At 41.8% G+C, this 15758-nt stretch overlaps 1 protein-coding gene and 1 long non-coding RNA gene across 2 annotated transcripts; both read right to left on the bottom strand.

The window, feature by feature from the left end:
• Window positions 1–2112: 2112 nt before the first annotated feature.
• LOC141953023 (uncharacterized) lies at window positions 2113–6961 on the bottom strand. The gene is made up of 3 exons (XR_012631835.1): window positions 6874–6961; window positions 5150–5246; window positions 2113–3416 (listed from the first exon to the last, which is right to left on the bottom strand). It is a non-coding gene; the product is annotated as an uncharacterized LOC141953023 (long non-coding RNA).
• Window positions 6962–13048: 6087 nt separating this feature from the next.
• On the bottom strand, window positions 13049–15569 carry MRPL32 (mitochondrial ribosomal protein L32). The gene is made up of 3 exons (XM_074889931.1): window positions 15400–15569; window positions 14292–14473; window positions 13049–13675 (listed from the first exon to the last, which is right to left on the bottom strand). The coding sequence occupies exons 1-3, from the start codon at window positions 15524–15526 to the stop codon at window positions 13421–13423; spliced, it is 564 nt and encodes a 187-aa protein (XP_074746032.1). The 5' UTR covers window positions 15527–15569; the 3' UTR covers window positions 13049–13420.
• Window positions 15570–15758: the final 189 nt, after the last annotated feature.

Below are 15758 nucleotides of genomic sequence, written 5' to 3'. Positions count from 1 at the left end.
CCATACTATGAGACCAGATCAAATGCTACTTGGAGTCTGCTTCAATCACACTGGCAGAGAGAAGGCTACTTCTGTACTGGAGCAAGTGGAGACAGAATGGATGGTCCTTGTTCTGCTTCTCTGACCCAGTGTTTTGTGAAAGGAAGGTTATACCAACAGTACCTTATTAATACAATCTTTGCTCCTCTCCACGGGAAAAAAAGATGGCAAAACTAAAAAAGATCCAACCAAAACCAGATAAGCAGCAAAATATGATGTAAGGAAAAAAAAAGGTAATTCCCTGGGAAATGCCGTCTGTTAACTATAGTCATAAACTCAAATTTAAGGAGGCAAAGCAGGAGAAGATGCATCTTTCAGTTTAAGGTTTTGTCCCATAGGAGCTTGAATAACCTGAACAATAGAGGCACCCATCACAACTTTGTCACAACATAGCTCTCAGCTGTGGAATGATTAAATCCCAGAATTAAAGCAAGCATTCACTAGTCTAAATAAAGGCCTGTCAAACCTGATTTCCACAGGTTTAGGCTGCAGCAAGACAGTCAAGATTAGCCAAAGACTTTCAAAAAGGAAGCCCACCTAAAACAACCTTCGCTTCATTAACAGGCCTAATCTTACCGAGGTGAATTATATGTTTGTCACAACTAAAGTCACACCCTGAAGAACTGTGCTACACACAGGACAAAATTCTGAGCTCCTTATCTCTACCTTAGAGGAACTCCAGGCAACCAGGAAGCAGTTTCACTGTCTGTATCAATCTTTGCAGTACAGAGGCTGCTATATTTTGCTCGGTATTTACCCAGAGCTGTATGTAGGGGCATGACCTTGCCTTTAAACAGGACTCACCACTGCTACTACAGAAGATAAAGAAGTGGAAGATGAGAGCTTTTTTTTCCCAGTAGTGTCAGAAGTCAGTCACCTTCCAAACAGCTGGGTGGCTTTGCTGAAGGCTCACTACCCATATTCACAACTACTGCGCTGGTGCATCAGCTATTTAACAGAGAGAGTAGGAGCAGGTTCTAGGTAGTAACTGAATTAGGCTGTGACATTTAATTTCATAGAGAAACGGATTATTTTTTTTGCTAAGAAAATGCTCACATGCTCCCCTCAACTCTTGCCAGTTTAAATACACCTTCAATAATTCAGTCAGTAGTTGCTCAATCTTCCTAGTTAAATTATTAAGTAGAAGAGTAGAAAAACCCACAACTGAGCATGTGAGACGGAGCACTCTAGGAATGCAGCTAGGGTTGGGCACACACAACATCTGGGAGAGCAAGGTCTGGAGTGATCCTCCATCTGAGCCTAATCTCACATCTCCAAACACACAGGATTTCCCTTCTTCCCTCCCTGCTTCCCTCCCTCTCTGCCTTTGTGTTTTTCTTTATTAACATTTCCCATCACCTTTCCTGAAAAAAGCTTTTGGGTGTCCTTGTGGCTTCCCCAGTAAACTGTCTTTTTATACGATGAATGAAAATGTCAGGTCCCAAACACACTTCAAGGCGAGACCTCAGAAGAACAAGGAAATGTTTTATTTTCAGGAGCTAGGGAAGAGCATAAGGTATCTCAAACTTCAATAGGACTAAAGGTAAGGGTTTCATACAATAGCTAAAGATGAAAAAGAGAAATCCTCAGAAGAAAATATGGGAAGAAGGAACACCTAACAGATGGGTCAGAGATGTGGGAATAGCGAAAGAAAGCTGATGATAGCTTCACTGAGACAAAGGAACATGGAAAGCATGAGGGAGAACGGATTTGGGATTATACATGAAATGGCAGAGAGAAAGTAAAATGGTACTTTTTAATGATATAATTAACTATCCTTACTGAAGCTTTCTTTCAGCTGCTGAATTTGCATATATGCTTCCCATATTGATCCACACTTCTGGTTATTAAATTGCGACAAGGTCAGCTACTTGAAAAGAATTTCTGAACAAGGCAACGAAGTAATTAATTTCTCCGTTAGAGAACTTGTTTAGCCAATAACAGTTCTTAATATTTTAAGACAATTTTTCCCTACTTAGAAGAATATATGGAATATGTGTGAATAAGTAGTAGAAAAAACCTTACCCCTGAAGGAAAGTGGTGGGCTAATTAAAGCACTTCTCATACGCTGATTCAATATTAAAAAACTAATTAATTACAAAATGTGGCTTTCTGATGGCTTTGAGAAAACCAGTGCATAAATTAGTTGAAAGGTATTGTTGCCAGATACACTACCTGGCAAGCAAATCAAAACCATGCTGGTCATTACGGGATATAAAATCCACAACTGGTGGTGGTCCACAACTAACAATCTGTGTTCTCTTTGCATGACCCTATGAGATCAACGTTCTTATAACAAGACCTCTGCTTTCCCTATAGAGTTCCAGCACTGAGTACTCTCCAGCTGTTCATTCCCCTTCCCCCTCCATACACATTTCCATACTGCTGCTTTTCTGATAATCCCCCATGGCCTCGGGACTTCCTCTGTAGCTAAAATAAGATATGAAGCCATATTAGTCTCTGCATAATGAGTGATGAATCAGACCTTACTTCTATGTGCTGCCACTGTCTCTCCAGCTGATCAGAAACAGAAAAAAATGGATACACATATCTCTGGGTGAGCAAATGGAGGATCCTCCTCAGCACAAGCTCTTCATTGTTATTAGTGTTACATATTGCTGCCACTGGAGCTGTGCAGACACAAACCACTCTTTTGTAGGAGCTGAATTTCACAAAAGCACAATGTCCTTTTCTTGAAAGGAAAATGCAAACTGGAAAGAAGAAGTCAACAAGGTACATAGAGTCCTTCATGTTTATTGACTATCTTGGGGACTGAATGCTGAAAGTAATTTTCACCGAGTTGTTCACCAGTTCTTGAGCTTTGGCTCAATATTTTGCTTTACTGGAAAATGACAGAGGAAGAGAGCAGGAATTGTGCCAGTCCAGGATTTCAAATTTCAAATGGAGGAAGCCTGAAAATACTGCTGAACTTTTGCCCTGCATGAATTAATTTATTGAAGAATCCAGAGGGACTAATGCAGACCCCAGCAGTGGGTTGGGTGGAAACATGGAGCCCCATGTACACTGCTTAGATCAGTAGTTCACCGAAGATTAAATTAAAGGCCATATGCAGAAAGTAGGAGGAGGGTACTAAGAAAATTGGGCTGTATAAAATGTAAGATCTTCTTTTAAGAAAGGTGTCTGAGAGTTAGTGTTTTCTTAAAATGTGGAAAATAGTGATTAGGTTGGGAAATCACAAGACATGCCAAAGCTATGCATATTTTGGCAGTGGGGTAAGCAGCACAGGGAAGTCCACCATGGCCAAATTATAATGCAAATGTCTAAATATTCAGGCACTGCAGCAAGAATTGCCTTGTGGATGGAGTCCAGGAAAGCAGATCACCAAGAAGTCCATGGAAAACAACAGCCAGCAGTTCCTGCAGCAGGAACAAGACTAAAAGTTGGTGCCTGGCCTATCAAATATTCCACATACATCTGTCCATTTCATTGACGGGAGAACTATGGTACACTTAAAACAATTTAAATTTAAAAAACTCAGCTCCATATTCTCTCCAGTAAGGGTAGCAAGAGTGGGTAAGGGAGAATTGCTTCCTGCTGCACTCCATCCTGATCTCGGCACAGGTCCAGGAATCTTTATGCGATGTTTAATCCCAGCCCACTGTGGATGGTTGTGGTTGATGTGTGGAAAAAAGGCACCGCAAGGTTCAACTGTTCTCAGCCAGGGACTGCCTCTGCTTCCTCCTGTCTCCTCAGGACCTGAAAAGGTCAAATAGTCCATGCTTCCTTTGGCCACCAGGTATGGCAGCATCTGTGCCTTACCCTTTAGGGGCCACAGTGCATGGCACAGTCAGGAGAACACACAGACCTCACACAGGCCCGTGTGCTGGCTGCATACAACCAAACCAAGATGTGGCTTGTGCCGTCTCCATGAGGCTTTGTACTTGCTTGTTGTTCCCCAGCAATCAGCAGGAATGATTATTTTCCACAACTACTCCTCTGAGACTGTCAGTGCAGAGCTGCTGACAGTGCTTCTGCGCAGGGCAGTGAGGCTGTGCTGTGTAGTCTAGAGAGCGGGAAGAGATGGTTTTCTGTAATGGGCACACTGCATCTAGTGGTGTGAGTGTGAAGAGCCTGAGAAATGGGCATAAGCATGGTTATTTCTATATAGGGGACTCCTCAGCCTTTCTCAGAAGCTGAAGTAGGCACCAGTGCCCAGTGGCTGACATTTTGAACACAGGCTTTGCAAGCAATACCCAGTCCACCAGTAAGGTAGACTTCTGTGTGCATCTGGCTTTGCTGTTGAGTACACATTCTGGTGATCTTCAGAGCATAGCTGGCTTAGGAAAAGAGATTCCTGACAGAGCTCCTGGGAGTGTCATGAAATTAGTATTATCCCCATTTTGTAGACAGAGAAGAGAAGCACAGAGAGATGGGGACAATTTTCTCCAATTGTTGGCAATAAGGACCTCTAAGGACCATGGCTTATGATAACCACTTAAGGGAAGATGCTCAGTGGTGAAATGTTAAAGTCTATTATTTGACCAAATAACTATGGATTTTACTGTTGAAATAGGGGGCTTGTAACTCACATTTTTCTTAGGGCTTTTTCTGCTGCTTGCTCTATAAATGAGATCTACTTGTGGTCATGATTAACACCAACTGGAGACATATAAGAGGAAATCTGTTGGGACACAGATATAATATGCACAAAAAGCAGCCTGCCTGACAATGCTCTCTACAGCTTTGAATTCAGCAAGGAACTTTAATTTTTTAATTTTTTTACCTTCACAGGCTGGGAAAACTCGGTGAAACATGTTTATCACTGGTCATCATTTCAGTTTTATCTTTGGAAAGAAAGGAATCTTGCTTAAAGTCTCAGAGTTTCTTTTATAATTCTCAGACCCAAATGTGGCTGTAAGATCTGCCAAAGGAGGATATGGAGTGCTGTTTTTTGCTCCTTCAGGTGCTATGTTCCTGATACAGGTAGCATTCTTGAAAATCATACTAACAAAACCAACGTCTATGCTCTTGGGACAATACAGTCATTGCAATCAGGGTCATTATAACATCAATAAACTGAAAAGAATTAAATTACTTTTGATCAAGACCACCTATTCTCAGTTGGTTGCCTGTTGAATCTGATACTCACATAACCTAAGCAACAGATTCAGGGATCCCAGCATCTGCCGTCAGCAGGATGCGGAAGATACACCCTGGTGGCTTGAAAGTGAAGTACATCCCTTTGACTGGAAAGAAAAGGGAAAAAATGATCACAAATTCTGTTGCTTCATATTTTTCAGCACGAAGAGTCTCAGAGGAAAAATATTTTATTTGAGAATTGATCTAAACCAATTTTTTGTACATCGGTACTGCTGGTTTTGCTGGTGATCTGGTGATCTCTGCTGGTGATCTTACGTTCTTGGGTTTTAAAAAATAATTTAATTGTTTGTATTGTTTGGATTGGGCATATTTTCCTATTAGACAGAATGTCTTGTATACAGCAGATAAAGAAGGCACCTTATTCTTGGACCAAAGGAATCTAATCTGTGGAGGACAAATCTTTTACTTCTAGGACTAGACTTATTTTTAGATTCATACATTAAAAAATTCCTGGGGACAGATTCTGTCATTGTTGTCCAGCTGAGTCACAGAATCACAGAATCACAGGATCATCTAGGTTGGAAAGGACCTTGAAGATCATCTAGTCCAACCGTTAACCTAGCATTGGCAGTTTCCAACTGCACCATATCCCTAAGCGCTATGTTGACCCTACTCTTGAACACCTCCAGGGATGGGGACTCCACCACCTCCCTGGGCAGCCCATTCCAACGCCCAGCAACCCCTTCTGTAAAGAAATGCTTCCTAATATCTAGTCTAAACCTTCCCTGGTGCAGCTTGAGGCCATTACCTCTTGTCTTATCGCTCATTACTTGGTTAAAGAGACTCATCCCCAGCTCTCTGCACCCTCCTTTCAGGTAGCTGTAGAGGGCGATGAGGTCTCCCCTCAGCCTCCTCTTCTCCAGACTAAACACCCCCAGTTCCCTCAGCTGCTCCTCATCAGACCTGTGCTCCAGACCCTGCACCAGCTTCGTTGCCCTTCTCTGGACACGCTCGAGTCATTCAATGTCCTTTTTGTAGTGAGGGGCCCAAAACTGAACACAGTAATTGAGGTGCGGCGTCACCAGTGCCGAGTACAGGGGTAAGATCCCTTCCCTGTCCCTGCTGGCCACGCTATTGCTGATACAAGCCAGGATACCATTGGCCTTCTTGGCCACCTGGGCACACTGCTGGCTCATGTTCAGCTGGCTCTCAATCACCCCCCCCAAGTCCCTCTCTGACTGGCAGCTCTCCAGCCACTCCTCCCCAAGCCTGTAGCGCTGCTGGGGGTTGTTGTGGCCCAAGTGCAGCACCTGGCATTTGGCCTTATTGAAACTCCTACAGTTGGCCACAGCCCATTGCTCCAGCCTGTCCAGGTCTCTCTGCTGAGCCTCCCTACGCTCGAGCCGATCAACACTCCCACCCAACTTGGTGTCATCTGCAAACTTACTGAGGGTGCACTCGATCCCCTCGTCGAGATCATCAATAAAGATGTTAAACAGGAGTGGCCCCAAAACTGAGCCCTGGGGGACACCACTCGTGACCGGCCGCCAACTGGATTTAACTCCGTTCACCACCACTCTTTGGGCCCGGCCATCCAGCCAGTTTTTTACCCAGTAAAGCATGAGATCATCCAAGCCTCAAGCAGCCAGTTTTGCCAGGAGAATGCTGTGGGAAATGGCGTCAAAGGCCTTACTGAAGTCAAGGTAAACTACATCCACAGCCTTTCCCTCATCCAATAAGCAGGTTTATAAATAACCCCACCGCACAGAATACCTTTTCTTTTAGAGCAAGACACTCTTCTGCAGATGAGAAGTGATTGAGTCTGGTTCTTGGAAGCTTCCTGCAAAAATCACACTGTTTTTCCTCCTGTTCTCAAGTGAAAGGAGAAAATAAGAAGGTATCATTTAGTAACAAACAAGATTTCCAGCTTATCTGAAGAGCTCCGGATAAAGGCCCTCATGGACCTATGTCCTAACAGATGTTTAGATATATGGTATCTTTGCAGCAGTTTACTTGATCAAAACACAAATCTAGCTAGATTAATGGCTACCACAAGTGATAACTGCTATTATTCCCTAATCTGTGACACAGCAGAGAATACAACAGGCTGATAATCCTCAAGCAGCTCCAGTTCCTTCCTCTGCCACTGACTGAGGGAACAATTTTGCGGAATTCACTTGCTCTTTCTGCACCTCAGTTTGCCACCTGTCAAGCAGGAATCATGTCATTTAGTTTCCAATACCAATTGCTAACATGAAAGTGATGCATGATGGAGCGGTATTTGCTAGGCCATCCGTTTCTGCAGTGCCACACACGCGAGTGCTTTGTAGTTATTCACCCAGTTGCACAATGCAGGTATGTTTCTTGCAGTAACTCCTATTGTACTCCTCATATTACATACACAGCAACAGGATGCCTCTTACTTCTACATACTTGCCAATGACTGTACCTGCTTGGTCTTCAACCCTTCCTCCATTCCTTTTTCAAAGTAACTTTGTGGTAATCTACTCTGTGCTGGACAAAAGTATCTGAGAAGGATTTATTTGGGACAGGAGAAATTAAAATGTCTCGGCATTCTCCTGAACTCCTAAAAGATTATGTTCTTTGTTCATAAATGACCTTATCCAAAGGACTATGGCAGAGCTGGACTCATGCGCTCAAGTGATGTATCATGATGGGTCTTGGCAACTGACACGCTTAATTTTTATTTCCTTGTTTTCAGTTAAAAAATGCTTTCATGATCTCATTACGTGACTTCGTAACACAACAGCTTGATGCTTTACAGCCTGCCTCTCAGTCACTTGCAATTATAATTTCCTTTAAAAGACATCCTACTGAAATCAATGGCTCTTGAAGATCAAGGTATCATTTATCCTGTTCAAGAGTGACAGAATTATGTATCTTTAATTGGGCCAAATCCTGATGTTATTCTTCAAAACACTTTAGATACTTTGCTTGATCTGATTATGACTGAGTAGGAACAGTCAAAAGACGAATGAGCAGGAACTTCCAAACCCAATATACTTAGAACAAACCTACAATCCTACAAGACTGATCTGTCAATTCTGAGCCTTAAACTACTCAGTATAGCTCCTTTAAAACCACTATTCTTCATATTTAATATTAATCTCAGATTATAAAATGAAACATACATCTTTCCAATAGCTCAAAATCCTTAGTTCCATTGGAAGTATTTCACATAATGTGCTCTAGAGCTACACCATAGCGGAAAATAGAGCTGTAAGCCATATTGCTAGACAAGCCGATGAGCCTATGTGGTGGAGCTGGGAATAGAAACAGCATTAGTATTCCCTGGGAATGGATGGAAAAGCCATGTCAGCTGTGTAAGTAGGGACTGATTGTCCTTCCTGCCCCATGATATACTCTCCATTTAATATGCCTATGCCTCTTGAGCTTTGTGAACTGGTCCCAAATTTAGGACACATAAAGGGTTAATCAAGCTTATACCCAGGACATGTCAGACAGAACATTTCTATATGCTTGTGTAGTGAGGACAACTCCAGCAGAACCACCTTGTATAGAGAAGAGTCTGTGCCCTTTCAAGAAACCAAGGGAAACAGTAGATGCTTGTGTATTTGATGAGCAGAACACACTAAGTGTATCCCAAATTTTCAAAATCATAGGATGGGTTTAGAAGGTATGACACTTCAGAAAATAATGATGTAGGATTGGTTTTCTGCCTAGTGATTTCCCCAATCTTTTCTTCTTCATCTTTGACTCACCATCTTAGAACCACAAAATCTACTTTATTTTAAAAAATATTTTTTTAAAAAAATCACATGATCCAGGAGTGAATCTTTAGAGAAATCCCAGCCAAATATTGTACATTGACAACTCCACAAAAGCTTTTGTTTGGGTCTTCTGCTCCAGAGCAGTTTCAGTTTTGCTTTTCATATGTTTATCCAGCACATTCAATATGAAACAAATCCCTATACCCTTTCTTTTAAATATGTATATTGTCCTCAACCAGGGGAAACTGAAATATAGGATGTTTGAAAGAAATTCAAGTACCAACTGATTAGACCTAATTTACTACATTCATCAAATGCAGTCTTAGTTTTTAGCTGTAAACCTAATCCTGTCGGTATCCAGCAGTAGTTTCACAGGTATATGCTCTGCATTAAAAACATACATACTTGCATATGTCTGTATGTCCAGGGTTTCAGTACATTGGACCAAATTCTGCCCTGAATTATACTGCCCTGCCTTGAACAGAATTTCCTAGGAATATACATAGAGTAGGCAAAACTAGATCCACCACTGCTGCATAGCCTACTTCCTTCTCATTCCTTTCACTGATTTTCCTCCCATTTGGCCCCATTCTTAAAGTCTTTGGCAGGTTAAGAGTTAAGCAAATTATTTAGAAACAACTTGTATCTACTGATCCTCATTCACTGTGTAAATTACACAATGTAGTCACGTGAGGTAAAAGGATTTTTGCTAATATCTTATTTAAATACTAATTAACAAGTAAGTACTAAAGATACAGGCACCTTTATCACTCATGTGCTTCCAAAACATTTTAAAACTGTGATGGAACACACAATCTTCTATTCCCTTCTAAGCAACTAATATTCATTTAAACACACATTGGTTTTCTTTTCTTTCCACTTCATGTCTGCTGTTTGCAAATTGATTCTTATGAGGCCATAAATTCAAGTCAGTTATACCTTGAAATTCATGGGAATGCCAACAGACCTATTATTTGCAGGACTTTCCAGCTGCATAAATAAAATGTCAACTAACTGAATATACTAGGCATAGAAAGCCATCTCTAATTAAGAGGCATAAAAGGGCTCCACCATCTTGTTAGGGAAAAGTGATAGATACAACTGCAATTTCAAATAATTTGCCTGGCAAAGAGCAGAAGTGTGTAAACATGCACAAAAGACAGCGCATTAGTTCTCAGTATAGATGTAATTAAATGTAGTTGGACCAATGAATTACAATAGATTAGTTTATGTCTCATAAAAACTATTGCATTTTTCTTCGTACTTAGCAAATATAGCCTTTTTGCAGATCTTTTGCTTACACAGGTGCAAATTTCTTGAATCTGACACTCACTGTTTCCTATCTCACTAGTGATCTTTGGCTTTTGTTTTGCACCTACCAGAAAGCTACACTCCTCTGCCACCTAGTGCTTTAAAGAAGTATATTTGGTATCAACTGCCAGCTCATCCTGGCATAGTGTGTTCAACACAACAGATGGGGTCTGTGCAAAAACCTTTTATTAATATTTCCTTGCTAAATGGGAGATTAAAGAGCAACTTGATTTATCAACCTCTATGGATATTGTAATTGATCATTGCCAGAGATCACCTCTATCTCTGCAGATCTTAGTACAGTACAAAATAATTCAGCAACTTGCAACCTTTTATTTTAGGACGTTACATCATCTTCCTGGTTCTTTCTAAAATATAAAATAAAATAATTTTTACATAAAATCTTTATAGAAGAAAACATAATCAAATATAATGTGTATTTAACCATATGAAATTTTCAGACAAAAAGTAATGTCTTTTTCAACAGCAGGTTCCCAATGTAGCAAAGTGAAATTCCCCTAAGGCATATAATTTTTGTTTTAAAATGGATTCTGGAGTACAGCATTTGTAACAACCAGCTTGCTTTTTGTTAGTTTTAATTTACATTGCTTCAAAAAGTGTATGTTTATATATTAACACTACTGCAATTTTTCTTTCCAAAATACATATAAACAGGGTTTATTTCAAGTAACAGATATGCCACGTTTTAAAGGAATTCTGGAAATTTTTTAAAATTTTTATTTTCTTAAAAAGCAATGGAGCTTCGTATTGTCAGTGCTAATAAAACGAAGCTATGAAAGTGAGCTTTTCTTTTGAAGGAAAAGTCATTCAAACTAAACTGTTCTGACTCTCTCTGAAGATATTTTCTTTTTTGTAAAATTAACTGGTACTATATCAATTGCATATTCTTCAATATTTGTCAGTTGTTTCTAATTTTTCTTTTAGAGACATGGTAACCAGGTATTTTAATGACTTCTTCCCCCCCACATTACTCAGAAACCACTATGAAACATTATCAAACATCTCATCTAGATTGCACAAATGCAGTAGTAACATGAGCAGTACCGCTGTGAAATGAGTCATTACCTAGCAAGTATCTTAAAATGTCTCGTGTTGTCACAGCCTAACTTCACTCATATTTCATAAGAGCTCTATTTGTAAAGCATCTTTATTGCTTCACTAATACTGTAATTCAAAAAACTATTGCAATATACTGCCAGTTATGATTATTACTCCATTAGCAGAAACCACACATGTTCTCTCATGTTTAGAGAAAAATGGTCTTTTTTAAAAAAATAATACCTCTGTGTTTCTGAGAAATTAACCCGTGACTCTCAACATCCCAGGCTAATTTAGCTTATTTCTCTACAGAAACTTGGTCAAAAATATATAAAAATCAGCTAAGACAGTAAGGTGTAACTGGTCCTATAATATGTGGACAAAGAAACAAAAAAACCCCCACCTCTCCCTAAAATATATACACACCTCTGCCTTGGGATAATAGATCTGTCTTATTGCTTGGCTAACCTCACCCCCAATATATCAGTCTCTCAAAAGTAAGCCTTCCATTCTGCATCCTGCTTGCCACCTTTTATTCAGTTCTGAGTAAGTGAGAAACAGAAACGACTGGAATAAATCCTGTTTGGACAAATCAGAAAGAACTTACCTTGTTTGCTTGGATACTGTCAACTAAACAGCATCAATTTAGACTTACGAGCTTTCATTATTCCCTTAGACTATGGAGGAAGTGTAACACCTCCGCTAACATCTGTTCCTACCAGTTCAGTTTCAGAACATGGAATCCAGAGCGAGGAAAGCAGCGAAGTGTTACACCACACACGAGCCCACTCCTTAAGCAGGCGTAGTTGGCTCAGCCACGTACAAACGAAGGCTGTTCTAGAAAGCGCGTCCTCCATTTTTATATTCCTACTGTCCACATTGCCGCTTTCCTGATCCTGACACGAGCCAAGATACAGGGAGGCACCCACTAAAAACCAAGCTGTAGAAAGCCAGGGAACAGTTCTCTGTCAGCACAGCTCCCTCAACCAGGACAGCACAGGAGCAGATACACTCGAGTGCCAAGGAAACACAGGGGCACCCTACCTAGGGTTAGGGGCCGGCGTGTGTTTTTTGGCAGCAAATAGCTGTTAAGACTGGCTGAGCCATAATATCAAACAGTGCCGTTTGCACGTTGAAGTCCCAACCTAAAATTGAACAGTCTTAATCTTAAATGCAGTGGTGCTTCTGCGTGGCTAAAAGCGAAGTGTAAATCCACAGCTAGGTGCTGTGACTGCACCGCTGAAGGGTACCAGCGGACAGGAGAGGGCAGAGCTGCCCCCTCTCTGCAGAAGACTCCAGCCAGGAAGGCACCGCTGTTATTTGCGGCTTTCCAAGCACACACTGACCACCCAACTACTTAATGGCAACGGCTGCAAAGAATCAGCTTTGACCCTTGTCAAAGCTACAGATTTCCAGTCATTACATTTCAATTCGTTATTTCACTCGAGAAATCAAGTGCACCTTGAGAGGAAAAAAAAGGCTTTCCATATCCCTTTAAGACAAAATTATTTTGTATACTGACAACATCAAGAAACAGTTAACCTTCAGTCTGGTACCAAAAAAGTGTGAATACTAGGTGGCAAACACTATTTTGCTCAAAACCACGAATGTCACCAAGTATTTCAAAGAGCAGCGCTGTGAAAAGACCAGGCAGATTCTGTTAAGAGCCATGGAAGTAACCAGATAACTGTATCTTTCCTTGTAAACACCCTTTGTATCTAATCATTATTGGTTTTGGACTTCCGCCCCCCGCCCCCCCTCTTTTTTTGTCTCCCTTTTTTTTCCCTCCCTCCAAAAGAGTAACAGCCAAAACCAGAAAGCAGATCTCCCTGGGAGACTCAGAATACTTTATTTTACATCTGTGAATGTTTTCCCTTTGTTAAAAACCCAGCACAGACCATTAGCATACAAATTATTCAGTATACTGTACGCAGATGCCCAAACCCAAGGTAGATCCTGATTTCTCTTTATAACTGTTGCCTGCTATGGTGTATCACTGAGAAGCATGTCCCACTGCATGGCACAGAAACAACGCCTCACTGCAGAACCTATGGCATGACATGCAACTCAAGCAGGCTTCCCAAAAGCTCACAAGTTTTCTGCATCAACATTGAGTGAACAAAATGAGGAAAACATTCTTCAAAATCATGATCTTTCTTGCTGTAGCAGCTGTTTTTGTCAGCATTAGTTCCACAGCATCAATTTTGAACAAACCAAGACGGACGCTTTCTGGCTCTTTCAATGATCCTCTTGCCTTCATCCTTTTCTGTAGGCTTTTCTCCATCATAGAGGACGACAGTCTCTACAGTTGGAGCATTAAATGGTCCTCCTTCCTTTTTACCCATTTCCATCCTTATCAGGCGAGTTTCTGCTTTGACTTTTGCATAACAATAGCCACAAAGGACGTGTTTCTGCTTCAAGTTTCCACACTCAGGACACACATCTATGTTATTCTAAAAAGGATAGCGGAAAATAGGAAATTTTGTAATCTGAACAACAGCAACAAAAGAAACAGGAAACAATCACAAACTACTAAAAATGTTAAATGAAATACCAGAGAAATTCAATTGTCTTTTCAAAATTCACTCTTCTATGTAATTTTTCTTCTAAGTAATTTCTCTGTAATGTATTGCTATGTCAGATGCTCACTACTAGAAACAACCTGTGAAGTCAATACCTAAATCATTATGCCTACTGATGTCTGGAAGACTAAAGACCTATTAACTCAATTAGATGCACAGAAAATATAGCCCTTTTCCATTTATACCAGCTGTTTAGCTAAAATTCACATTTTTTTGGCTTGCACCTAAACTGTCACTGTTTATTTAACCACAGACTACTGTCACACATGATGAGTGCACCTGTTACAAAATATTCCAAAGATTACAATGTCTTTTAAGCTTGTATATAAACAAATTCTGGAAAGCTTTTTCAGTCAGTATTGACCACTATAATAATTCTCTAAAATAAAGTGAGATGAAAAATGATTGGCATAGGTCTTACTCCAGCAGGCTTGTTTGCTATTAACAAAATTACTTGCAGTGAATAAGGTGGAAATTCGGCCATTACCTTTACTTTTATAAGCTTATTGGGATTTCTTCGCCTGCAGCGGTTCACTTCAATGGTGCGCCTTTTCTTTGGCGCTGCCATCCACAGGATGCTGTCTAAGAGGCTGGGTCCCTCATTACTTTCTCTACTGTCTCTTACTGGCTCTGGGAGAAAAGCTGGAGCTTGGACAGCTAATGCTGGCCCTGAACGGAAAAAAAAAAAAAAAGTAATTCATTACAGCCAAGCCCCATTTTCACGTGCAGCCAAGGAAATAAGATATGGATGCTACTGGCACTGATGCGTGGAAACAAACTCTACAACTCTGAGAGAGTTGTAAAGCAGGTGTGTTTATTCCAGCTCCAGGGTGCAAGGGGATTTCTCCACAATGCTTGCACACCAACAGCACATTTTAACAATGTGGATATACATATTCATTGCATTACATAACACAAATACACATATGCATAAGTGAGGCTGGGTTAGTTCGAAAGGCTAGTGTCAGCAGTTTATGTTCTCTTTGAGCCTGCGCATTGCCTCCTGGTGGGTGTCTTCGGGGGTCTTTTGGAGGAAGGCTTGCAGTCTTCTTCACCTTGTACTTTTCCTCAGAGCATGCGCAGATTCTCTTAGCCAATTTCTTGAGCAACAAGAGTGGTTCCAGCCAGTTTACCACCTTTATCTTATCTAAAAGCACTAGCTTATTAGTTTCTACTGTCCATATATACTCTACAAAGACTCAACTTGTTCGAGCACATCTGCTTTCCAAGGACATGTCTCTTATTTTTGCTGAACATCGTAGTTCTTGGTAAGTTTCCACAGAAAACTGCTTTGTTTTGATGAACACAGTAGTCCTTGGTAAGTTTCCACAGAACAGTGAGGGCAAGCAGGGTTATTAAGCAATATTCAGAAATCATTATAAGTTGCTATAAGTAAATAAATTGCAAAGCAGGCAACCATTTCCTTGTATCAACACACCCAGAGCGAGGGGGTAAGAGCGGCCAGCGACGCCTCCCACCCCCTACCCTCACTGCCTACTCTCCTGCTCAGCCTCCTCCCTCTGCCGCCCATCGGTAAAAGCGGGCCCTGGTGCCGCCTTCTCCTTCAGCTGGCAGGGAAGGAGGACGGTACTTACCCCAGGGCGGGCTCTGGCTCCCAGAGAAACCCGGCAAGAGGCCGCGTTCCAGCTGCCCCCAGCAGCGCTGAAGGAGCCCGCGAAGCCGCGGCAGCGGCGGGAGGCCCAGCACCACCAGGGCCGCCATCTGCCGCGCCGAGGCCGCAGAGACGGGCCAGGCCCAATGGCGCAGGGCGCATGCGCACCTGCCGCGGAGCCTTCTGGGAAACCGAGTGCCGCCAGCCCCTCCCCGGCCCCGCCCAGCACGCCGCGCCGCGCGCCCCTCCGCCAATCACGTGCCTCGCGGGCCCGGCGCTACTTCCCGGCATGCTCCGCTCCCCTCCGCCTCCTGTCCAATCAGCGCGCCAGCTGCGGCCTCG

Source organism: Strix uralensis, chromosome 1, assembly GCF_047716275.1.
Source record: "Strix uralensis isolate ZFMK-TIS-50842 chromosome 1, bStrUra1, whole genome shotgun sequence".
NCBI lineage: Eukaryota > Metazoa > Chordata > Aves > Strigiformes > Strigidae > Strix > Strix uralensis.
Note: the sequence above shows the minus strand (reverse complement) of the source record. Positions and strands in the feature narration are given on the sequence as shown.